The sequence below is a fragment of the Enhydra lutris genome, unplaced genomic scaffold, assembly GCF_002288905.1.
Source record: "Enhydra lutris kenyoni isolate GAN:26980312 unplaced genomic scaffold, ASM228890v2 scaffoldscaffold9, whole genome shotgun sequence".
Lineage (NCBI taxonomy): Eukaryota > Metazoa > Chordata > Mammalia > Carnivora > Mustelidae > Enhydra > Enhydra lutris.
Window position 1 is genome coordinate 33,544,967 of NW_019154093.1, and position 25,045 is coordinate 33,570,011.

Here is a 25,045-nt window from a genome sequence, read left to right on the forward strand (position 1 = left end):
CATTTTGTTTATGTATGAGGAGAACAGTTTTTCTCAGATTTTCAAAAAGGTGTAAGATTCCCCAAAAGGTTCTGAATGATTGTTTTTCTAAGGTCTTCCAAGACCCTTCCAAGCTGATTTATTAGTGATCAAGGAATCTTTTCAGGGCCAGGAGATGCGTATGTGTTGACAGAGAGCAGTTGAGTATACAATGTGAGGGGATGTGTGTGTGTGTGTGTGTGTGTGTGTGTGTGTGTGTGTATGTGTATGTGTGTGTGGTGCCTGTGCCCAGCGGTGAGGAGAGGGTGTGACCATGGTAACCAGACCATGAGAGTTATTTGTAGGTTCCAAAGTACCGGTTGGTGACCTGAATATGAAACATAACTATCTAAAAATTTGATTCTTTATGCTGAAAACTACCACAGAAAAACTGTTAAAATGTTGCGAATTGTTTGGAAGTCATCTCTCCTTGCAAAGACTGAAAATGAGAATCAGATAAAATCTGAGGAAGTTGATGGGGCAAATAAATCATCAGGATATTGGTAGGCAGAAACTGAATTTTTATAAGCTACCACCACAGGACTAATGTTCAGTAAATGTTGAGTTGTGATTTAACAAATGCCTGTCTTTTTCCTCCTTTTGGTGCCTCCTATCTTTTTTATTTTTTTATTTTTTTTAAATTTTTTTTTTTTAAGATTTTATTTCTTAGACAGAGATCACAAGTAGGCAGAGAGGCGGGCAGAGAGAGAGGGGGAAGCGGGCTCCCTGCTGTGAGCAGAGAGCCCGATGCAGGGCTGGATCCCAGGACCCTGGGATCATGACCTAAGCTGAAGGCAGAGGCTTTAACCCACTGAGCCACCCAGGCACCCCTGGTGCCTCCTATCTTAAGACGGTTCAGTGAAGGGGCGCCTGGGTGTCTCAGTGGGTTAAAGCCTCTGCCTTTGGCTCAGGTCATGATCCCAGAATCCTGGGATTGAGCCCCGCATCAGGCTCTCTGCTCAGCAGGGAGCCTGCTTCCCTTCCTCTCTCTGCCTGCCTCTCTGCCTACCTGTGATCTCTGTCTACCAAATAAATAAAATCTTAAAAAAAAAAAAAAAGACAGTTCAGTGAAGATTTTATTTTTTAAAGGTTTCAGTTATTTGAGAGAGAAAACATGAGTGGGGGGAGGGGCAGAGAGAGAGTCCACCCCCGCGACCGCCCAGCACCTGCAGACGCGCGGCGGCCGGGGAAGCGCGAGGCCGGCCTCGGGCGGCGGCGGCGGCACCGGGGGAGGGGCGCGGGCGCACAGATGGGAGCAACTGAGAAGGGCGGCAAGAAGAGCCGGAGGCTGTTTTCTTCTCTGCGGCCGTGGAAGGCGACCCGGCGGCTGTGGAGGACGCGCTCGGCTCCCAAGGCGGTGCAGGGTGAGTGTGGTCGCGGCGGGGGGACCTGTTACAGCGCGCAGCTGGCGCGGATTGGACTGCAGGAGGGCCGCGGTGGCTCCCGCAGCCGGAGGCGGCATCTCGGGGCCCACCTCTCGGTTCCTGGGACCTGAGGGTGGGGGGCGGCGCGACCTGGATGTCTGGCCTGGCCCGGGCGACCCTCCACCCTGACCTTCGGCCCCTGTGACAAGCCCGATCCCCCAAGCTCTCACGGGGCTGCTCACCGAAGTGCAGGGGCCGGTCTCGGCGCAGTCCCCTTTCTCCTTCTACCCCTGAGCATCTCTCGTTGGGCCAGGTGGTTGCAGTTTGTTTCCTGCAAAAGCCCCTGTCTGTAGGTTTGACTGGGGACGGGAGGAATTCAGGCTGCCTCCGGGACACAGTCTACTCAGGTTTGCGTCCCGCCCAACACCTGGCCGGTTGCCTGCAATGCAGTAGCCATGGGGGGTAATGAATCTGAACCCAAGGTTACCTTCAGGGTCTTCCCCATCTGGACCTACCCCCTTTCCAACCTGTCTGCGGTGATTCCCTGTACGCTGCTAAGCTCTAGTCCCCATAAATACTTCCTAAACACAGTACACCCTGTCCCCACCATGGCCTTAAATCACATTTATTCAGTCACTGATTCACTCCATTCATTCCTTCCACTATCTGTATTGAGCTCTTCCCCGTGTGCTGAGGCCTGGAATGAGCAAGATAGGAAAGGCCCGGCTCATGGCACTTCTTCTAGAAGGGGAAACAGACATTACACCCCTAAGATAGGTAAACATCCCCATTACAGATTGCTGTGTGTGCTGGGAAGGAATCACAGAGTGTGCTGGGAGAGGAAAAAAGGCAGAGTTGCCCCGGCTTACAGGGCAGATGGACAGGGAAGACCTCTCTGAGGCAATGTGATTTAAACCGAGACCGGAACACGGAGTGGGAGTTACTCCAGCATGGAGCCTGGGGAGAGCATTCCTGCCAGTGACAATAACAAGTGGAAAAGGTTCCCAGTGTGCCTGAGCTTAGCACCAGGAAAGTGAGGGAGGCAGGGCCTAGATCAAGGTCTGGGTAGGGCATGATGAGAAGAGTTTGGATTTTATTTCTAAAGCGAGCTGGAAGGCTACTGATGTGTTCTCAGCAAGGCTGTGACATGATCTGCTAGCTCACTGCCTTGTGTGTATTTACAGTGGCCATGCCCTCCTCTCAGTCTGCCCATCCATCAGGGATGCACAAATGCCTTTTCCTCTGTGAAGCCTTTCCTGGGGTTTCTGCCACCTGTAACCTCTTTTTGAGTAGGGCCTCTGGCACTGTTCACCGGGTATTACAGATTCCACGTGGGTGGGTTCTCATCTGTTTCATCATTGCCTCCTCTACCAGGCTATGTCCAGGCTTGGTACTTTCTAGATACCTGTTTGCTAGACTGTGTGTGTGTGTGTGTGTGTGTGTGTGTGTCCTGTCTTGTCCTTTCCATCTGTTTCTGTCATCTGAGGATTCTTTTTCTGAGAGACTGACATGCCTTGATTTCTAAAATGGCCGACCTGATCCAGGGCAGAAGCTATACTGCACCCAGGCCCTATCATTGATACAGCCCTCTGCCCCCCTCCACGGGATTGTTTTGAAGATTAAATGAGTTGATGAGTTAAATGAGTTAATAAGTGTGAAGTGCTGGCACAGAGTAAACATTCTAAAACTAAATTTGACCCAAAGCAAGAATTATCTTTTAAATATTTATTTATTGAGTTAGAAACAAGCTTTTCTACTGTTGGTAGTTAGACTAAGGCTTGGTATTGTTATCTTGCTGGCTTTCAAAGAACGTCTTACTACTTTTAGTCAATGCACAATTAAATTCCTTGCCCACAGCCACTAGACCTTAGTAGGTCTGAAGGCTAACCTCCCTTTTACTTTAGCTTGCCTGAGGAGTTGAAAAGAAGGGTCATGCAACAAGTATTCCTTGAGTGATAATTACATGCAGAATGTAATCCCAGGTGTTGTGTAAATGTTTACAAAAGAGGACTACCTGGATATTTCTACTGTAATAAAATGGGTTAGAATAAGTCTCCTAGTTCTATAGTGTTTAAAGCCAGTTCTATACTGTGTATACAGTTGTCCTCTCCTCTTTTCTCTGTTTCTGTCCTAGAGGTCGCCCATGGCTTCTTAGAACCCACTGCCACACCACACCTCCTTTTTCTCTTCTTCTTTTTTTCTTTTTTAAGATTCTATATATTTGTCAAGCAAGGGGGAGCAGCAGAGGGAGAGGGAGAAGCAGGCTCCCCACTGAGCAAGGAACACTATGAAAAACTTGATCCCAGGACCCTGGGATCTTGACCTATGCCTAAGGCACTCACCAACTGAGCCACCCAGGCGTCCCCACACCTCTTTTTTATTAAGTAGAATAATGGTTGATCACTATTTCTCTACTTCTCCCATACAACCTGGAGATAAGGCCATCATAATGTCTTATGTTATATGGTACATTACAGTTTATAGAATAGATCAACTACAAGATCTTGTTTCAATCTTGACAGCACACTGGACGAAGGAAGGGCAGATGGTGTTTATTTCTCCCATTTTATAGATGAGGAAGGTGAAGTAAGAGACAGACTGACTTGCAGGAGGTTATATGACTGGTGAGTGGCAAACTCAGGCCTGATTGTCCATACAGCATTCTTTCTGCCGCATCTCCCTGCACAAAATAAACATGTTCCAAAATCTATACTCGGAGAGAAGTAAAATTGATAAATATCATGCAATAAAAGAAACCCATTTCCCCATTTAATTTTTTTTTAAAGATTTTATTTTTTTGACAGAGAGATCACAAGTAGGCAGAGAGGCAGGCAGAGAGAAGAGGGGGGAAGCAGACTCCCCGCCGAGCAGAGAGCCCAATGTGGGGCTCGATCCTAGGACCCTGAGATCATGACCTGAGCTGAAGGCAGAGGCTTAACCCACTGAGCCACCCAAGTGCCCCTAATTTTTTTTTTTAAAGGTGACCTGAATTTCTCATAATGATGGGACATCATCTCATAAGTGATGATGGACACCAATTTGGGTATCTCAAATCATGTGCTTTGGTGCCAGACTCTGATTAGAATCTGCCATTAGTAAGTGGCACAGTAATAAGTTGTGTGATCTTGGGCAAGGTGCTAAATCTTTTAAAAACTCAGTTATATGTCATATATAAAATAGACATGATAATTCCTATGTCACAATGTTACTGTGATGATTACATGAGTTAATGTATATAAAGTGCCTGGTACACAGTAGTGTACAGGGTGGTAGTTATTATTTTTATTAATATTAGTCCAGATAGTGTACCCTATGATCATATTCCCAACAATGGTTAGTCACAGGACTGGAAAGCTTAGTAACCTATGGGAATAAAACATGGTTGGGAAACTCCTTAGGGGCAGGTGTTCCTTCTGTACTAACCAGAAGGTCTTTCACAGCATCTTTTTTGTTCCCACCTTTTTTTTTTCCACCAGGAGGCTGCAAGTGAGAAGCTTTAGGTTTAGGGGAATTTTGGCATCTTTTCAGCCTAACACTGTGTCCTGAATATAGAAGACATTCAATAAATGTTTGTAATGAAAAGATCCTTTAGGAGGTCCTATCTATCTATCTAGACACACACACACACACACACACACACACACACAGCCAAAGAGAATGCATCTACAGTTTACTACTAGTAATTGCAGATGCATTCTTGTGACTGTAAGTAAGATAAATACTTAGAAGAACAATTACTGGGTTAAAAGGTATATGCTTTTTTAATTTGGAAAAATAGCTGACCTCCATACATTTGTGCTAATCTAGCTCCTACCAGGAGTGTGGGCGATTCTTGCCAATACTGAGTACTGTCAGACTTTTTAATGTTTGCCAATTCCATGGGTGTGAAATGGTACTGCATGGTTGTTTTGTATTGAATTTCCTTAACAAATAATGAAGTAAAGATCTTTTCACATGAATTTTGGCCATGTGTGAATAAGGCCTATTCACGTCGTTCCCCATTTTTTGTTTTAACTTAATGGTTTGTCTTTTTCTTATCTAATAATTTGTTGGCTTACATGTCCAAACAACTTTAAAAAATATAGCTAAGCATGCATGCTATTCCAAATGGGAATATGAACAGGCTGTGCCCAAAGGAAATTAACACCCCAAATGCTTCCAAACTTTCTAGAGAACGATATTTTAGACAAATATCAAAGCTTTTATGTCAAAAAGAAGGGAGTGAACCGTCGGTGGATTGGTGAAAGTGTTTTGTAAGAAGTAGGTCTTAAAACAATGGTGGAAAACTGGCCCCGAATTTCTCCCACCTGAAATTACTTCCCTGAAATCCTGGTGGGGCAAAGAACTCTTTCCGGAGCTGCAATATTCCATGGAAAGACAGAGACTGGAACTTGAGTCGGTCTCCATTAGCAGATGGTGCTCTCCAGGACAAGTCACTTGGAGAGGAGGATAGGTGATCTGTGGTTTAATCCTTCACTGCCATTTCTAACCATATACCCCTAAACACAAATCAGGTTGAGTGGAAATAATGATTACTGCTGAGGGATATTAGAAAGATCAAATGAGATCATAAATATGAAAGACCTCTGTAAATACAAGGATATGTGCTAGGCTCCGTGAATTCAGTAACACTGTTCCAGAGTGGGAAAAACTCATTGACCTACAATCTTTAGGCCCTATTCTCTATGATCTGTTCTGCATACAGGTGCATGATGTCGAACATTAGTTCTCCAAGTGTGGTCTCCAGACTAGCAGCATCAGCCTCTCCTGGAACTTTTTAGAAATGCAAAGTGCTGGCCCCCACCTCAGAACTACCAAATCAGAAATTCCAGACATAGGGTCCAGCAATCTGTTTTAACAAGCCTTGTAATAATTCTGATGTATGCCAACATCAGAATGGTTTGAGAGCCACTGGCCTAGTGCAAAGTGCAAAGGCTTTAAGGTCAGCAAATGTGTGTTCTAAAATGTTAACTCTCTCATTTGCCAGCTTATGGCATGAGCAAGTTACCAGGCCCCTCTTGGGTTTACAAACTCTCATCTATAAAAGGAAGATGGTATCACCTCCCTCACAATGTTGTTTTGAGAACAAAGTATCCTAGCTATGCTACTTTTTAGCTCTGTATCCTTTGGCAAGTCACTTCTTCTCCTTTCTGCCTCATTTTTCTCATCTAAAAAAGATGGAATGGCAAGAGTTATCACGTACGTACTGTTTTACTCTGTGCCAGCCACTGTCCAAAACTGTGCATATTTTTTATTTTATTTAATTCTGACAGTAAACTTCTTTTGCCATCTGTTTTACCATGAGAAAACTGAAGCACAGAGAGGTTAAGTAACAAAGTTACACACCTCATAAGCTGGGATTCAGACCCAGGCAGGGTGCTGTGAAAGTCTTTGCTTTCAATAATGCTTGAAATCTAAGTTATCAATAAACATCTGAAGATGATGGTGAGAAGAGTGCCTGGCACAGAGTAGGTGCTCCATGTATCAGTTCCCTTCCTTTGCCTTGTAGCCTGGCTTCATGGGAGCCTCTGCAGCTTTTCTGATAGTCATGCTGCCCTCCTGTGTGGTGACCCTCTTTGCAAACCTTCCTCCACCCCCAGGAGGCAATTTTTCTCTATTCACTTTATGGCCTTTATGGCCACTTTGTGGCCACTCGGATGCTCTGAGCAAACCTTACAGAGGCCTGGTGGGATGGAGGAAGACAAAGTGAAGCCATCCTTGCTGTCACCACCTCAGCATGTTTTTAGAAGAGGGTCTAGGCCAGTCACTGAAAGGTCATCAGGTCTGCCTGATGTGGGACATAGCCTTCAAGCCTCTTTTGCTCTCAGATTTCCAAGAGAATATAAAAACTCTTTTTTTCGTTCGTTTTTTTTCTTCAGTGTAAAATTTACAGCTGGGAAGTTGAACCCACAATATTAACAGCAGCATTTTTTCTTTCATTTTTGTTTTACAAGGACAATAAAGAGCCTGATTGTTTTTCAGTTCAGGGTTTCACTCATTGTTCTTGAAAATTCTGTTTGGTTTTGCTCTCAAGATGGCCTCCCTTACTGGGCATGACTCACTGGTCTAGTGACTCAGAAGTGGCATCAAACAAGACAAGGACTGTGTAGAGCCTTGAAAGGACTTGGTGGCCAGTGGAGCCTGTTTGAGCTTTCGCTAAACCCAGCTATTGACAGAGGGCATTATTTCCCTTAATGGGTGTTTACAGAGATCCTTGATACCAGTTTCTTTGAAGTGCGGGGTCTGTCGAGACACTGCTTTGTTTTGGAATGCTCCAAGGCTTGAGCCCATACTGGTCCCTCGACTGGTTTGAGGTTTACTGTAGGATGGAACAAGGCTTCGGAGAATTCACCTGACCCTGCTTGGAATGGCCCCAGAAGCAGAGGTCAAAGGCTTTTGTAAATATTGTAGCAGGAGGGAAAGTAAAGGCTCTTTTTATTTGAAGAGGACTGCAGACCTCTTTCCAATTAATTAAAAACAACAACAACAACAACAATTAAGGATGGATAGAGATGAACAGATATGTGATAATGCAAATAGAGCAAAACTAGTCAAAGATGTTCGCCATGCAGTGCCTCCAACTATCCATATGTGTGAAACTTTTCAAAGTACAATGTTGAGTAAAATGTAGGTACCTCTAGAAATGACCACGTTCTTGGAAACAATTGGCTTCCTTTTTAATTTAAATGGAAGCCCATTTCCCACTTCCTCACTCCTCCTAGCCTTAGCCTTTTTTTCCTGGGAAGCCTACTTGATTAAAACTCACCTCCTGGAGTGAGGCTGGCAGGGGGTAGCTACTCCTTTATGCCAAGGTCTGTACATTCTTTCTGATGTGTAACTCTCACAGCAGCCCTACAAGCTAGTTATTATTTTCTGTAGAAGGTGCAGAGGGGTAAATTTGACCCAGGTCACAAGGTAGTAATATTAGTCTCACAGCATTTATGGAGCCCTCACTTTCTGTGTCAGGCTTTGTGCCATGCACTTTACATGTATGAACTTGGTTGAGCCTCACCCAGCCCTAGAAGGTAGGTTCTATCATTGTCTTCGTCTTACAGATCAGGAAGTATAGACATAGAGAAGTGTAGGAGAGGGTCCCAGCTTACTTTAGGGGCCAGGACATAGCAGAGCCCATGTTTGAACCATCTCTCCTGCTTTATGGCCCCTGCCCTACTATTCAAACCCAAGCCTTGGCATTCCTCTACCTAATCAGTAAATCAGCATACCTCTTAGGAACCTCTTGCCCTGAAGCCACAGGCTTCTTGAGAACAGAATGCTTTCTTCAGCACTGTGTCTTTCCTAGTGCTCAGAGCAGTGCCTGGCACAATGAATATTTATTGAACAAAAGTGCACAAATGGTGGCTTCTTACCACCTACTTCTTCTCTCCTCTCTGCCCCCAAAGGTGCTCCTAACTGGGCACATTTTGGCCATCCTGGACTTGGTCCTTGGACATGGAGATGCCTGTTTCTTTGTGGTCTGGGCACCAACATGGTTCATTTGGTGGCCAGCCAGGAGTTCCAGTGAAGGCAGATTTTCCTCACTGATCTTGAGTTGTCAAAGAGAAGCATAAAGGTATTACCCACTGCCAAGGAAAGATGGGAACAAAAACCAAATACTTAAGATTTTCCAAAACTTTCAGGGAGTCTTTCAATTGTGGCAGCTAGAAATCAACTCCAGGACCCCTAGTGGCCATGGCAAGCTTTCACTCTATAGCTATATTTGACTCTTGGGCTACAGTAATGACCAGGTTCATGCTAGCAATTAGTTCTTTTAAATGTGCCCAAGTATGTTGATAATTATACCTTACATTTATATAGGGCTTAGTTTACCAAGTACCATGTCTGTTCTCCCTTTTGATCTTCTGAAAGGCATACGCAGGGCAGGTATGATTAGCCCCACTTTATAGATGAGGAAACTGGTGCCAGAGAGGTTGTCACTACTTCCACCACTCAGTTAATAGTGGTAGAGACATGTCTTCGACCCTCTTATCTCAACTCCCACTCCTGTAGATTGTCCATGTCAGTATTGCATTTAACCCAGCAGTTTCTGGGGAATGAGAGCAACAGGTAGGTTTTCTTGTTGTTGCTCTTCTTACAGCTTAGTGAGGTCCTGAATTGGGGTGTTCGTCTTTTTGGATATCAATTTACCCATCTATAAAGGGAAATAACCCCTCCCTCCCCATCACCTAGAGTACACCTGGAGCAGAGAAGGTGGTGAGGAGTGAGCACTTAAAAAAAAAAAAATCAGAGTGAAGATATTTGGAACGGACCATGATGACCCTGATCCATTATTTCATAAAATAAATTAAATGTCACTTCCTCTCACCACCTGTTTAAAATGGCATGTCTGTTACTTCATTACTGTGCTTCATTTTTCCTCATGGCATTTATTGCCATTTACTGTATGTTTACATTTGTTTGTTTATAGTCTGTCTGAATACTCTCTCCAAAATGTAATAGCCACAAGAACAGGATTTGGTCTGTTTTCTGCACTCCTGAGTCCCTAACAGATGGAATTCTACCTGGCACAAATAACCATTTGTTCAGTGAAGGAATGAAGGAACGAATCTGAGCTATGTAATGATTGAAAGTAAGCTGGAATTGGATGATTGAAAGATTTGCTTGAATTTTCCTTGCCCTCTAAGAGAGGACTCCCATGGTCTTGCTTCCTCATGCCCATTTCTGGCTCAGTCTTGACAATCAACTTATGCCCGGATGAAATGGGTTCAGTAATCTGTGTCCATGCAGCAGACATGAGTCACTGTATGCCTCTGTATTGTAATAGCCTGTGAGCAGCTTGAGGAGTAGGACTGGACCCCACTACTTAGCATGGAACCTGGGCCACAGAGAAGTAGAAGAAATAATTGTTGAATGAATGAATATGAAAAAGAAAACAAAGCACAGGTCTCTTAATTCTCTCCAAAATTAAGGTCTCCCTTTGAGAATAAGCTTGGCACATGGCACAGACCTTCCCCTTTGAACCTGAACCAAATCTCTACAGAGCCTAGGAGGTACCAAACATTTGGTTCCCTAATCTAAGAGAAGGAAAGGCAAGCCTAGACTCCAGATCCAGTTCCATGCCATGTTTTGGAATTTGTGTTTACGTCGGCCTTCATCCCCATCCTTTCTGCTCCAGCATAAGCAAAATTATCACCCTGCACACTGACTTGCATGCAATTATCAGAGCTGGGTTGCTCCTGCGTTGAGGGACTTCGCCCCTGAGACCGCTGACTTTCTGTGAATGACAAATCAAAAGTCAGGTTTGCAGAATCAGCTGGACTTTCCTGCTCATTTGCAGCAGAGGGAGGAAAGAGAGAATGAAAGATTCTGAAAATAAAGGTAAGGGGCCAACTGCCAAGGGGAGGCTAAAAGATCTAGGGATGAAATGTCACTTCCCAGATATGGTTAGTTTGTATTGATGGCCGACTTTAAATTACTGTGTATATCTATTTTTAAGATTCTGGTTATGTAATAAACATGACTCTTTTTTTTTCTTTTAATGACTGGCTTCTGGTTTCCAAATATTGTGTCATTCAATTTTCCATATCCTTGCTACCAAATAGAACAATATTTTTGCAGTCTTCATTTAATCTTGGCTGAATAACACACATTTCCATTTTACAGATATTCTTGTAAGCGCTCCCAGGATTTTGATAATTTTATTTTTGGAGCATTCACAATAGTTAATTGATATGTAGGTTTTCAATGCATTATTGCAATTGGAATATCTGAAATACTTCGGACTTTTACAGCTTGGGTTTATAAGAAAAATGTTGACAGAGAATTCCTTAATGAATGTTAATCCTTTCAGGAGGACCCAATGGAGAGCCATCACTGACCTTCAAAACTGTTTATCTTGCAGAGGTGCTCACAGTCAAACTACCCCCACCCCTCTGGCCTCCAGACTCTAGATCCCTGGTTCATTATCACCACCCCCCCACCCCATTACTCGAATTCAGTGTGAGGCAAGGGGGAAGAGAAAAATGGATTTCAATGAAAACTCAGGGAAGGACAGGGCTAGTATTACTAAAATGAGCCAACCAAATTTTTAGTTCAATAACAGGGATTCTGGGGTTTTAAATTCCGACGCTCCTTAAATTTTCTGCCGCAGTTGGGGGAGGAGCGATAGACCCCAAGGTCTCCGGAGGCTACACGTGTTTCCCGACCCTGTTACCGGAAGGAGCCCTTCCTGCTGCGTAGCTCCTGCTCCTGGTCGGAGTGGCAGAGGAAGGCGCAGAGGGGCCCGGCTCCAGGGAAAGCCACCCCCCTCCCCCCCCCCGGAAAGCTCCAGGGCAGCCGCCGCAGCAGAAGACGCCATCTCCGCACCACGGTGCCCAGCCTCTGCTTCCCGAGCGCTAATTTTAGGGTTTGCCCGCCTCCCTTTCCCCCTATGGCTTTCGTGGTTCTCACACCCGAGCCGCTGCGCAGCGGTTTGCACCTCACCCTCTCCTCCCTGTGAGTCCGCGTTAAGGAGGCCCCAGCACTTTGCCCTTGGACACCCGGGCTGGGGTGCGCAGGTGGAGGCTGGCACGCAGCAGGTTACTTGCGCCCACTGAGCCTCTCCGAGACACCCTGAGTTAAGTTGTTTGGGTGACCAGGAAGACGATACAGGCCCCAAGCCTTCTCCTCCCTTTACGCCAGGACCCCCAGGCTTGGTCTTCCCCAGACCCTTACCCAGCTACTCTGTGGTTTGTTGTAAGATTCCCACCTTGTGATGGTCAATGATGTTTATTCCACATTAAAAAAGGAAACCCCCCCTCCCCCGACAACAAAACAAAACAAAACAAAACCAAAAAACCAAACCCAAACCAAAAACCACCAGAAAGCCAAGACACAAAGCAAAACCCCAAAGCCACAAAAGCCTGATGCCGATATTTTAATCTACTGAACTGTTTGTAATGAAGTCTCCTGAGCAATGCAACTTTCTGTAATTGAGGCTTTAAAAGGGGCAGGGGTACTTGGTGTTGGTAGTATTAATTTCTAATACGTTCTGGATCATTCACATCCCTGTATTGATCTGTGGTTTTGATGTTTAAATTTTAATTAAGCAGCCTTAGGTGGGGGAAAAGAGCTGTGTATGCATGGGCCTGGCAAGTGGAAAGAGGGCCCCTCCACTGCTAAGCCAGCCTCGGGTGAACAAACAAAACCAGCGCCTGTGTAATCCAAAGTATTTAAATGAACTCAGGAGTGTTATTTTTCCCTGTGTTGTTTTCAGTGGCCAGAGAAAGGGTTTTGGGGAAGAAAAAAGAAATTGCTTATATGCCATGTTATGCTAGGCCATGCTCATGTTTTAGAAAAAGTTAAGACTCTCTCAATTGGAGGCTCTGGATGGGGCTAATATTCCCTAATGTTTGCAATTTTACCACTCAGTTTCTCAGTGTGTCAGCGTGTTTTAAGCTTCAAATCCCTAGCTGCTTTTTGAGGGGAGTTGGTATTTAGAAATTTGTTTCTCTTTGTTTTGGACAGAGCCTGTGGTTGGGAGTCAGGATAGTCACTAATTTATTAGTGATGAAGGACAAGACCCTTTATTCCTTTGGATCTTAGTTTCCTTAAAATGGAGAAATGTTAGACGGGATCACTGCCCTTCAGATTGTGGATGGTAAGAAAGTACTGTAGTGGGTCTTGAACAACATTTTAGAGAGATGACATAGAATAGAAAATGTCACACACCAGAGCACCTGGTAAGGGTAACCATTGTTTACTGAAACTTCTGTTAGGGGTGCTTAGGCTTGTTTATGCATGTAGGTACAGACTGTCTTGATGTCGGATGTGTTTCTTACTGTGAATCCCAGGCAGGGGTTTGAGAAACACTGAAATACAGCATAGCTTACTAATTTGGTTTTCAAGGAGTCTGTGAAGTGATATGCATGTCCATTTTGTTTATGTATGAGGAGAACAGTTTTTCTCAGATTTTCAAAAAGGTGTAAGATTCCCCAAAAGGTTCTGAATGATTGTTTTTCTAAGGTCTTCCAAGACCCTTCCAAGCTGATTTATTAGTGATCAAGGAATCTTTTCAGGGCCAGGAGATGCGTATGTGTTGACAGAGAGCAGTTGAGTATACAATGTGAGGGGATGTGTGTGTGTGTGTGTGTGTGTGTGTGTGTGTGTGTGTATGTGTATGTGTGTGTGGTGCCTGTGCCCAGCGGTGAGGAGAGGGTGTGACCATGGTAACCAGACCATGAGAGTTATTTGTAGGTTCCAAAGTACCGGTTGGTGACCTGAATATGAAACATAACTATCTAAAAATTTGATTCTTTATGCTGAAAACTACCACAGAAAAACTGTTAAAATGTTGCGAATTGTTTGGAAGTCATCTCTCCTTGCAAAGACTGAAAATGAGAATCAGATAAAATCTGAGGAAGTTGATGGGGCAAATAAATCATCAGGATATTGGTAGGCAGAAACTGAATTTTTATAAGCTACCACCACAGGACTAATGTTCAGTAAATGTTGAGTTGTGATTTAACAAATGCCTGTCTTTTTCCTCCTTTTGGTGCCTCCTATCTTTTTTATTTTTTTATTTTTTTTAAATTTTTTTTTTTTAAGATTTTATTTCTTAGACAGAGATCACAAGTAGGCAGAGAGGCGGGCAGAGAGAGAGGGGGAAGCGGGCTCCCTGCTGTGAGCAGAGAGCCCGATGCAGGGCTGGATCCCAGGACCCTGGGATCATGACCTAAGCTGAAGGCAGAGGCTTTAACCCACTGAGCCACCCAGGCACCCCTGGTGCCTCCTATCTTAAGACGGTTCAGTGAAGGGGCGCCTGGGTGTCTCAGTGGGTTAAAGCCTCTGCCTTTGGCTCAGGTCATGATCCCAGAATCCTGGGATTGAGCCCCGCATCAGGCTCTCTGCTCAGCAGGGAGCCTGCTTCCCTTCCTCTCTCTGCCTGCCTCTCTGCCTACCTGTGATCTCTGTCTACCAAATAAATAAAATCTTAAAAAAAAAAAAAAAGACAGTTCAGTGAAGATTTTATTTTTTAAAGGTTTCAGTTATTTGAGAGAGAAAACATGAGTGGGGGGAGGGGCAGAGAGAGAGAGAGAGAGAGAGAAGCAGACTCCCCACTGAGCAGGGAGGGGGGGCGCCCCCCCCCACCCCGGCGCTTGACTTGGGCTCCAGGGGCTCAACTTGGGGCTTGACTTGGGGCTTGATTCCAGGACCCTGAGACCATGACCTGAGCCTGAGGCAGTTGCTTAACTGACTGAGCCACCCAGGTGCCCTTCAGTGATGCTTTTAAATACAGAAGCTACTGTATAACATTTACCCTGCATATCAAAATGCTTTGCAAACCAGAAAAAAAAATTATGTATAAGGCAACTAAGGAGAAAATCATTGAATGAATTAATAAGTAGATATTGGCAAACATGACAGCTAATTATAATAATAACAACCATAACTCCTATTTCATGAACAACTAGTACGTGAAAAGCTCTTTACATATTGTCACAACACTGTAGGGCAGGGCGTATTGTGCATGTAAAGAAATGAATTAAGAATTTTGTATAGGTACACATGGTTAGCGAGTAGCAGAGTCAGGATTCAAACCCAGTTCATTTTACCTCCAAACCACTCACATGGTAGGCCAGGGCTTGAGAATAGCGTGGTGAAATTGCATAGTTATTAATAAAAATTTCAACATCATCTATTATTAGAAATAATTTACATATTGTCAAAAGGGAAATGAGAAGTGTAGAGATGATGGCTTTTGACTAATTTTCTGGATTGTGTTTATTTGGAAAATAGGCATTCCAACTCAGCTTGAAAATTTCCTTTTATTTAGAAAGTTTCCGAGTATTTTGTGCAACAAGGTTTTAAAAGCAGTGATATGAAAGAATAGGAGTGGAGGATGTGAAAATTTGGTTGGAAAATTTTTTTCTACAGGAGTGTAGGGCAAAAAGTTCTTTTAAACTTCGTTATTTTCCTGTTTTTTTATCTCAGGAAAACAGGCATGGCATTTTTTTGAACAAATGGAAGTTATGTATAACGACTTAATGTGGTAAAACTAGGTGTGGAGGATTGTCTATGCCAGCAGTTCTCGAAAGAATTTGGATTTTCACTGAAAGTTATTACAAAGTCTGATTGCGAGTTTGAATATGGACAGATCCAGGCTTTTAGGTACTAAATATTAAAAAGACTATGGTGTACATCCCCTAATCTATAATCCAGATACAGTAAGTGGAAGGAAATTAAAAGACATTGTGATTTTTCTTAACCACTATGATTATGTTGAGACTTTTAGAGAAAACTCAAATTCTTTCAAGGATTTTTGTCATTTGCTGCTTGTGACTGGGTAGGTTGGAGAAATGATATGTTGGCTGGGGTGATATGTAAATGGCTGACTGACTTCTTAGTCTTCAGAGCTAGCATGTGATAAAACTGGGTTTTCTGCCTCCCTTATTCCAGTGGTTCTCAAAGGTACCGCTTTGGGGTGAGGGGCAAGGACACACTGGAAATATGTAAGGGGCTCTAGAAGCTTTCACTGGGCAGAAACCAGAAATGCTGTAGACATTCTGCAATGTTCCAGACTGTTCCATTCAGTGACAAATTATCTCGTGTCCGGGGCAACTTTCAAATGTTTTGCTGAAGAGGTAAGTGAAAACTCTATACTTTTCTGAGCCTAGAACACACATTGGTTTTACACTGAAATATATATATATATATATATATATATATATATATATATATATATACAGTAAAATTTTCTGGATTAGAAATGCTGTGTAAATTGAGGAGAGATTATACTTAATTTTGTTCAGAAAAACCACTTACCGAAAGCAGCACTGCTTCTATTTGAGAAACTGGTAAAACACACCTGTCTCATTCAATCTGCATAGAGGTACATGTACCTGACTCCTTTATCATGTTCTCTAATATAGTATTGCTTGAGCATTTGCATATTGAAATCCATATTTTTATTATGACTTTTTTTTTTTACTTCTCTTACATTATAGTTGGTATGTTGTATATATTTTTGTTTAGTTTTGTGTGAAGTAGGGTATTTTACCTTTCAGTTTCATTTTGAGATACTAAACAGGGAAATACAAAACATTTTCATATTTATAGTTATTTGTGTTACTCAGAGTATGCAAAACGACCTCCTTAATGATTTTAAAGAATTTGAGCCAGCATTACAACTTTTGGAGATTATATACTCAATTCTGTATTCCAGGTTCATTTAAAAAATTCGAACAATCTACAACAATGAAATTGAGCTGAGCATAAACTGCCCTCTTTAAGGCAGAAATACTGGGATATAGGTGTTACAAACCTGAAAAATGATGTCACTGGTAATTGATTTTTTTTATGCTACTGTAACTGGCATTTTAAAATTCCACTCTCTAATTGCTTGTTGTTAGGATATAGAAATAAAGCTGGTTTTTATTTGTTGACCTTATTTCAGGGACCTTGCATGATTCACTTATTAATTTCAATAGTTTTAGATTTTTTTTAGGTGGTTAGATTTCTGTGAATAATGACAGCTTTATGTCTTCCTTTCCAATCCTTAGACTTTTTATCCCTTGCATTATTGTATTAGCTAGGATCTCTCTTGCAGTATTGACTAGAAGTGATGGTTGAGTGTCCTTATCTTGGTCCTCATCAGAGGATAAGCTATCAATCTTTGGTCATTGAGTACAATATTTGATGTAGGATTTACATAGGTGCTTTAAAAATCAGATTAAGAAAGTTATCTTCTACTCTTAGTGTGCTAAGCTTTTATCATGAATTTTTTAAAGTTTATTTTTATTTATTTATTTTTAAAAAAGATTTTATTTATTTTTTCGACAGAGATCACAAGTAGGCAGAGAGACAGGCAGAGAGAGGAAGGGAAGCAGTCTCCCAGCCAAGCAGAGAGCCCGATGCGAGTCTCGATCCCAGGAGCCTGGGACCATGACCTGAGCCAAAGGCAGAGGTTTTAACCCACTGAGCCACCCAGGCGCCCTTGTTTGTTTTTAAAATTTTATTTATTTATTTGAGAGCAAGGAGGGGAGAGAGAGAGAGAGAGAGAAAGAGAGAACAAGCAGGGAGAAGGGGCAGAGGCAAAGGGGGAAGCAGACTCCCTAGGCAGCAAGGACCCTGATGTGGGGCTGGATCCCAGAACCCTGGGATCATGACCTGAGCCCCAAGGCAGATGCTTAACCCACTGAGGCACCCAGGTAGGTGCCCCTTTAGCAAAAGTTTTTTGGTATCATGACATCATGATTGTACTATTTTGTTGATATGAATTACATTGATTTTTTTTTTTTTTAGTGTTAACTTTGCTCAGCTTAGTCGTGATACATTATCCTTCGTATAGGTTGTTAGCTTTGACTTGCTCATATTTTGTTGAGGAATTTTTTTTTTTTTGTTCACGAGAGAGATTTACCTATAATTTTCTGTTGTGGTGGTCCCCTTTCCAGGTTTGGACATCAAGGTTTTACTGACTTTATAAAACAAGTTCGGAGATATTTCCTCTCTATTCTGTTCTTTGGAATGGTTTTGTAGGATTGGAATTATTCTTTTTAAATGTCTGGACGAATTTACTGTTGAAATTATTTGGGCCTAGAAATTTTGTGTAGGAAGGTTTTAAGAGGTGGATTCATTTATTTTAATAGGTATAGATTTATTCAGGTTTTCCACTTCTTTTTATGTTAGTAAGTTGTGTTTTTCTAGGAATTTATCCACTTTATCTGAATTTTCAGACTTATTAGTAAAAGGTTTTCTTTTTATCCTTTTAAGATCTTAATATTTGTAGGTTGTATGGTCTTGTCTCTCTCTCTCTCTCTCTCTCTCTTTTTTTTTTTTTTGGTGCTATTGGTATCTCTCTCTTTTTGATGCATATTGCCAAAGCTTTATGAATTTTATTAATCTTTGCAAAGAGCTAGTATTTTTGATTTGGCTGTCTTTTCTATTACAAATTTGTTTGAGATCTCATGAGTTCTTTTATCATTATTATTTACTTTTACACTCTTTGATTCCAGTTTTCTTTCTTTCTTTTTTTTTTTTTTTTTTTTTTTTTGGATTTTATTTATTTATTTGACAGAGAGAGATCACAAGTAGGCAGAGAGGCAGGCAGAGGGAGAGGGGAAGCAGGCTCCCTGCTGAGCCGAGAACCTGATGTGGAGCTGGATCCCAGGACCCTGAGATCATGACCTGAGCTGAAGGCAGAGGCTTGACCCACTGAGCCACCCAGGCGTTCCTGATTCCAGTTTTCTGAAATTTTTTCTAGTTTCTTAAAATAGAAGCTCATATCTCTGATTATCATTTTTCTTCCAAAAAATATTTTCATTTAAGGATATCAGTTTTCCTCTAAGCAGAGCTTTAGCTGCATCCTGTTAGTTTTGTTCTGTCATATTTTTATTGTCATTTAGTTCAAAATATTTTTAAATTTCTATTGTGATTTTTTTTCTTTTTTGGACACACAGGGTCAGGTAGAAATGAACTACTTTTTAAAAAAATGTATTTATTTTAATTCCAGTTAGTTAACATACAGTGTTATATTAGTTTCAGGGGTATAAAATAGTGTTCCAGCACTTCCTTATATCACCTGGTGCTCATCACAAGCGCACTCCTTTATCTCCATCACCTATTTCACCCATCCCCCCACCCATCTAGAAATGTACTTCTTCATTACTAAAAAGCTGGGGAGTTTCTAGTTTTTCGGGTTTTTTCCCCCTTGCTGTTTGTTCCTAGCTTACTTTTCCTGTGGTCAGAGAACATACTTTGGATGATTTTAGTTCTTTAAAATTTGTTGCAATTGCTTTGGGGCCCTGCATATTGTTAATTGTTTTATATATATATATATATATATATATAATCTCTCTCTCTCTCTCTATTTTTTTTTTGAGGCTGATTGAACCTTTATTTTTTTATTTTTATTATTTTTTAAAGATTTTATTTATTTATTTGACAGAGATCACAAGTAGGCGGAGAGGCAGGCAGAGAGAGAGGAGGAAGCAGGCTCCCTGCTGAGCAGAGAGCCCGATGTGGGGCTCGATCCCAGGACTCTGGGATCATGACCTGAGCCAAAGGCAGAGGCTTTAACCCCTGAGCCACCCAGGCACCCCTTGAACCTTTATTTTTAAATTAGGCTCCATACCTAGTGTGGGGCTTAAACTTACAACCCTGATATCAAGAGTCGCATGCTCTACTGACTGGGCCAGCCAGGTGCCTGCCCCTTACATGTCTGCTGGAAAAGAATGTGCATACTGAGGTTATTTGGTTCCATCTTCTATATATGTCAATTATATCACTTTTTAAGATCTTATAGCTCAGATCTTATATATCCTTATTGTCCCATTATGACTTTGGATTTGCCTGTTTCTCTTTTTATATTGGCTAACTTTTGCTTTATTTAACTTTGAGGCTATGATTTTTAGATGCATACCATATATATTTAGAATTGTTATATCTTTATTGTGAAATGTCTTTCATATCTAGTAATGCTTCCTATCTTAAAGTCTACCTTTCTAATATTAACGGACCCATACCAGCTTTCTTTGGGCTCATACATACATGGTATATCTTTTTCCATCTTTATATTTCAGTTTAATTTTGCTTTTATGTTTAATCCATATCTTCTGTAAGTAGCATATAAAAGAATTTTTAAAAAATCCAGTCTGGAACGCCTGGGTGGCTCAGTGGGTAAAGCCTCTGCCTTCGGCTCAGGTCATGATCCCAGGGTCCTGGGATCAAGCCCTGCATTGGGCTCTCTGCTCAGCAGGGAGTCTGCTTCCCTTCCTCTCTCTCTGCCTGCCTCTCTGCCTACTTGTGATCTCTTGTCTGTCAAATAAATAAATAAAATCCAGTCTGACAGTTTAGTCTTTAGTTCAAGTGTTTAAAGCATTTTATTTTTAATTAATTAATTTTTTTTAAATTATTTATTTATTTGTGAGTGAGAGTGAGAGAGAGCATGAGAGGGGAGAAGGTCAGAGGAAGAAGCAGACTCCCCACAGAGCTGGGAGCCTGATGAGGGACTCAATCCCAGGACTCCCAGATCATGACCTGAGCTGAAGGCAGTCGCTTAACCAACTCAGCCACCCAGGCGCCAATGCTTTTTAATATAACAAGCATTTTATATTAAGGTCTACAGGTACCACGTTACTATTTGTTTCCTATCTGTGTCCTACCTACTTTACCATTTTTTTCTTCTTTGCTTTTTTTTGGATTAATCAAGCATTATTTTTAACTTTCCCTTTTTCCTCTCTACTAGCATGTTACACATTTGTTTTCATTTTACTTTTTGTGTGTATGTGATTGGTCCAGTGCTACATTTACATAATCACATTCCAGACAGGTTAGGCTCTGAGAATACTTTAATTCTATTTACTCTGCCTTCCCTTCGCAATGCTCCCTCCCCTTCTGCCTCTTGTGTCTTTATTAGAATTCATTTAAGTTATATATTTAATTCCTCATGAGACCCTGATATTATTGTTTTTCACAATCAGTCTCCACTTAGATTTACTTACAAATTTACTCTAGTCATTGCTTTTCATTACTTCCATTCATTCCCCCTGGGATCTTTTCCTTCTGCATCAAAAAAACAAAACAACAACAAAAGAACTTCTTTTAGTATTTCTTGTAATGCATATCTGGCATGAAAGAATATTCTTAGTTTTTTGGTCTGGAAATGATTAGTTTCGCCTTCGTTTTTGAAGATAATTTCATTGGATTTATAGAATTCTGGAGAGGAAGATCTCCCCCCCCCCCCCATTACTTTAATGATGCCATTCCATTGTCACTAGCTTTCTTCCTTTCCTGGAAAGTTAGCCGTTAGTTTCATTGTTCCTGTTTGATGTTGCATCTTTTTTCTTTGGCAGTTTTTAAAGACTTTTCTTGGAGTGACTGGATGTCTCAGTCAACCAACTGTTATCTACTCGTATCATGATCTCAGGGTGCTGGGATCAAGCCCCATGTCAGGTTCCCTGCTCAGTGGGAAGTCTGTTGCTTCTCCTTGCCCCTCCCAATGTTTATTTGCTTGTTCTCTCTCAAACGAATAAAATCTTAAAAAAAATTTTTTTTTCTTTATATATTTGGTTTTCAGCAGTTTTTCTAGGTGTGATTTTCCTTGTGTTTATCCTGCTTGGGGCTTTTAGACCTTCTTAAATCTGTGTGGCTTAATGTGTGTGTTTTTTTTTTTTTTTAATTCTCATAATTCTCTGCCATTATCTTTTCAAATACTGTTTTTGCTTTGTTCTTTTCTCTCTTTTTAGGATTTTTTTTTTCTTGGGATTCTAATTACTTATATGTTGAAACTTTTTACTCTGTTCCATACATGTCCAATTTTGTTTTCTGTATTCTTAGTCTTCATTTCTCTTTTCCATTTTGATTATATTTTGCTATCTTAGGGCTCTCTAACTCTTTGCTGTGTATTATTACACAATCTGTTAACTTAATATCATTTTGTAATTTTCAGCTTTCAAATTTTTATTAGATTATTTTAAATAATAGACCCTCAAGAAAACCAAAAAACAAAAACCAAAAAAGACAAAAAACCAAACCCAGGGGTCCCTGGGTGGCTCAGTTGAGTGACCAGTTCTCGGTTTTGGCTCAGGTTGTGATCTTATTAGGGTCATGCAATAGAGTCCCGTGTTGGGCTCCATGCTTTAGCACTCAGTCTGCTTCGGACTTTCTCTTTTTTTCCTGCTGTGCCTCCCCTTGTTCTCTCTCTCTCAAATAAATAAATTTTTTAAAGAAATAGATTTTCCATCTTACCTATTTCTTCAAATACATTAATCGCAATCATTTTAAAAACCATACTTATTAATTCCTATGTATGGGTCATTTGTGAATCTGTTTATATTTTCTGTTTTTCTTCTTGGTTCTCTTTCTTCATTTGCCTGACATTTTTTTATTAAATGTCCAGTATTGTGTATGAAAATGCTCTGGATGATATCTTCTCCTTTATGAGTACATTTACCCTATTCTTTGCCCACAAGAGAAAGGAGATCACCTCAATCTAATCAGGCTTTCAGCCTAATTAAGTGTGTTTTGCAGACTTTTAAGATTTGGTCTGTTTCTGGGTTCTCCCAATCCTAGGCCCACAGGAGTACTGATTGAGAGAACCTTAGATGTTTTCCTCAGCAGGCCCTAAACTCCAATTTTTATCTTCCTAATACTGTGAGTCCACGGAATACTCTGAAAAAATGCTCATTCTGCCTTTCATCTCCTCGCCTTCTGAGCCTCTTACCCTGTGCGGCTCAGTTAGCCATACTTCAAGGAGAAGCTCATGTCAGGTTCTCTTCTTTGAGCTTCTCCATGACGTGACTTTTCAGTCCTGAATCCTTTTTGTCACTGCCGCCCCGGAAGGATGTCTGAAGTTCTGCAGGCTTCTCTGCCTCTTAGGGGCCCTCTGCCCGGCTGCTTAACTTCTTGCCCCATGCCGAGAACTGGCAAATACCCTACTGAGCAAAATGGGCTTTCAGAATGCTGGGCTTACCTCAGTGAGCCTCATATCCCCCCAAGATCTGGATCCTCAAATCTCGACTGATCAGTAGCTTTCCTGTTGCTTCAAACAGGTGTTTTGGATTTTACCTGGCTTTCCGACTGCCCTCAGCAGAACTGTGGGTCTCTTGCGTTTCCCTCTGTTATAGCTGAAAGTTGAGGCAGACCGGGTTTGTTTTGTTTCATTTTAATGGGGGCTTTGTTAAAAAAATGAAAACAGCAGAGCAAAGAAACTTCCAAGATATCAATGACATTACAAGCATCTTATATAAATAATAAAGGGTGTGCAGCTGATTTCTAGCTACTGTTTCTTGCTTTTTTTTTTTTTTTTTTAAAGATTCCATTCATCTATTCGACAGACAGAGATCACAAGTAGGCAGAGAGGCAGGCAGAGAGAGAGGGGGCGAAGCAGGCTCCCCACGGAGCAGAGAGCCCAACGTGGGGCTCCATCCCAGGACCCTGGGATCACGACCTGAGCCGAAGGCAGAGGCTTTAACCCACTGAGCCACCCAGGCACTCCTGTTTCTTGCTTTTTAAAAGCATGTCAGTATCTTTTCCCCCCATATGTTCTCTGAAATATGTATACATTTGTGTTGCCTTGTTCTAGAGAATAAGTATCTTAAAAGACTTTTTCATTTTCCTGAGTTTGTTCCTTCTTCCAAATGTTTAGTAGTTTTGTGACTTTATGATTTAAATTTTCGACTCTTACCTCCCAAGTTCCCTATGATTCTAAAATTCACAAAATAATTGGAGTGATTGTATTATCATTAAGTTTTAGAGAGCTTGACTCGAACTTTTTACTGTAGCCGAGTAGGGTTTTTTTCAGTGTCCTTGTCAGGGCCAGGGTTACATGTGCTGGTCTCACCCATGAGCTTCATCTCACTACCTGTGCCCTCGGTTTCTCAAATTCAAGTTCAGTTCACGCGTTCGTCTCGTATTTTTTTTTTTAAAGATTTTATTTATTTATTTGACAGGGACAGATCACAAGTAGGCAGAGAGGCAGGCAGAGAGAGAGAGAGAGAGGGAAGCAGGCTCCCCGCCGAGCAGAGAGCCTGACGCGGGACTCGATCCCAGGACCCTGAGACCATGACCTGAGCCGAAGGCAGCGGCCCAACCCACTGAGCCGAGCCACCCAGGCGCCCCTCATCTTGTATTTTTTGAGCACTTGTGCAGTAGATTCTCCTTCCTTCTCAAATACACATTTTTATAGTTCTAGGAATTAGGTCAGGGCAATAAATAGCTCTCCTCAAATGTGGCATAAAACTGAAGGGTGACTGAGGGACTGATTGGTGCATTATCCATTTGTGGAAATGTTTTTTATGTTTCTCCAAATTTCCTATTAAAATCAAACTTGTTAGGGGTGCCTGGGTAGCTCGGTTGGTTAAGCGTCTGACTCCTGATTTTGACTCAGGTCATGATCTCAGGGTTGTGAGGTTGAGCCCTGTGTTGGGCTCTGTACTGGGTGTGGAGCCTGCTTAAGAGTCTCTCTCTCCTTCTGACCTGTACCCTTCCCCCACTCAAAAAAAAAAAAAATCAAACAAGCTAGAATTCATTTTTCAGTCTTCAGATGGGTTTCCCTACTCCAGTGCTGGTAATGTTCTATTACTTGATTTGGCTCCTGTTTTGTTTCTTTTTTTCAGGTCCATTCAGTTTGTGAAAAAGCTGAACACGTGATTGGATCAATTCAGTATGTCTGCTGCACTTACATAAAAATTTTTCATAGAACTAACGTTTTCATGTTAAATTTTAAAAAAAGTCTCAGGCATACCTGGGTAACTTTGTCAGTTAAGTACCTGCCTTTGGCTCTGGTCACGATCCCAGGGTCCTGAGATAGAACCCCACATTGGGCTCCCTGCTCAGAGGGGAGCCCCCTTCTCCCTCTGCCTGCCGCTCCCCCTGCTTGTACTGTCTTTCGCTCTATCTCAGTCTGTCAAGTAAATACGTAAAATCTTAAAAAAACAAAAACAAAAACAAAACAAAAAACTTTTAATTTAAAAAAAAAGTGTCAAGGACAAAAGAGCTCAAGAATCACTGATCAAGGTCAGTCTCCAATCCCTAAAATGATTAAGAATGAGGAGGCTGAAGCTTGGGAAGGAGAAATTGCTTAAGGGTGGGCAGGGACTGGCAGTTAGGCTTCTCACTCCGGGTCTGTCTTGCTTTTCTAACTGGTTGAGTGATTCATATATATATATATATATATATATGTGTGTGTGTGTGTGTGTGTGTGTGTGTGTGTGTGTGTGTGTGTGTGT

At 41.8% G+C, this 25,045-nt stretch overlaps 1 protein-coding gene across 2 annotated transcripts in view; it reads left to right on the plus strand.

Annotated features, from left to right (window-relative positions):
- The first annotated feature begins 1,275 nt into the window (after positions 1–1,275).
- LOC111143270 (DnaJ heat shock protein family (Hsp40) member C6) overlaps positions 1,276–25,045 on the plus strand; it is a 138,129-nt gene continuing 114,359 nt past the window's right edge. Inside the window, exon 1 of one of the 2 annotated variants that reach the window (XM_022496897.1) lies at positions 1,276–1,382. Coding sequence is in view for 1 of the 2 variants with exons in the window: in XM_022496898.1 (XP_022352606.1) it covers positions 10,697–10,718 (22 nt within the window). In the remaining variant the exon portion in view is untranslated. Of the gene's footprint in view, positions 1,383–10,520; positions 10,719–25,045 lie in introns of those variants that run through there. The other variant, XM_022496898.1, reaches the window with a different exon arrangement.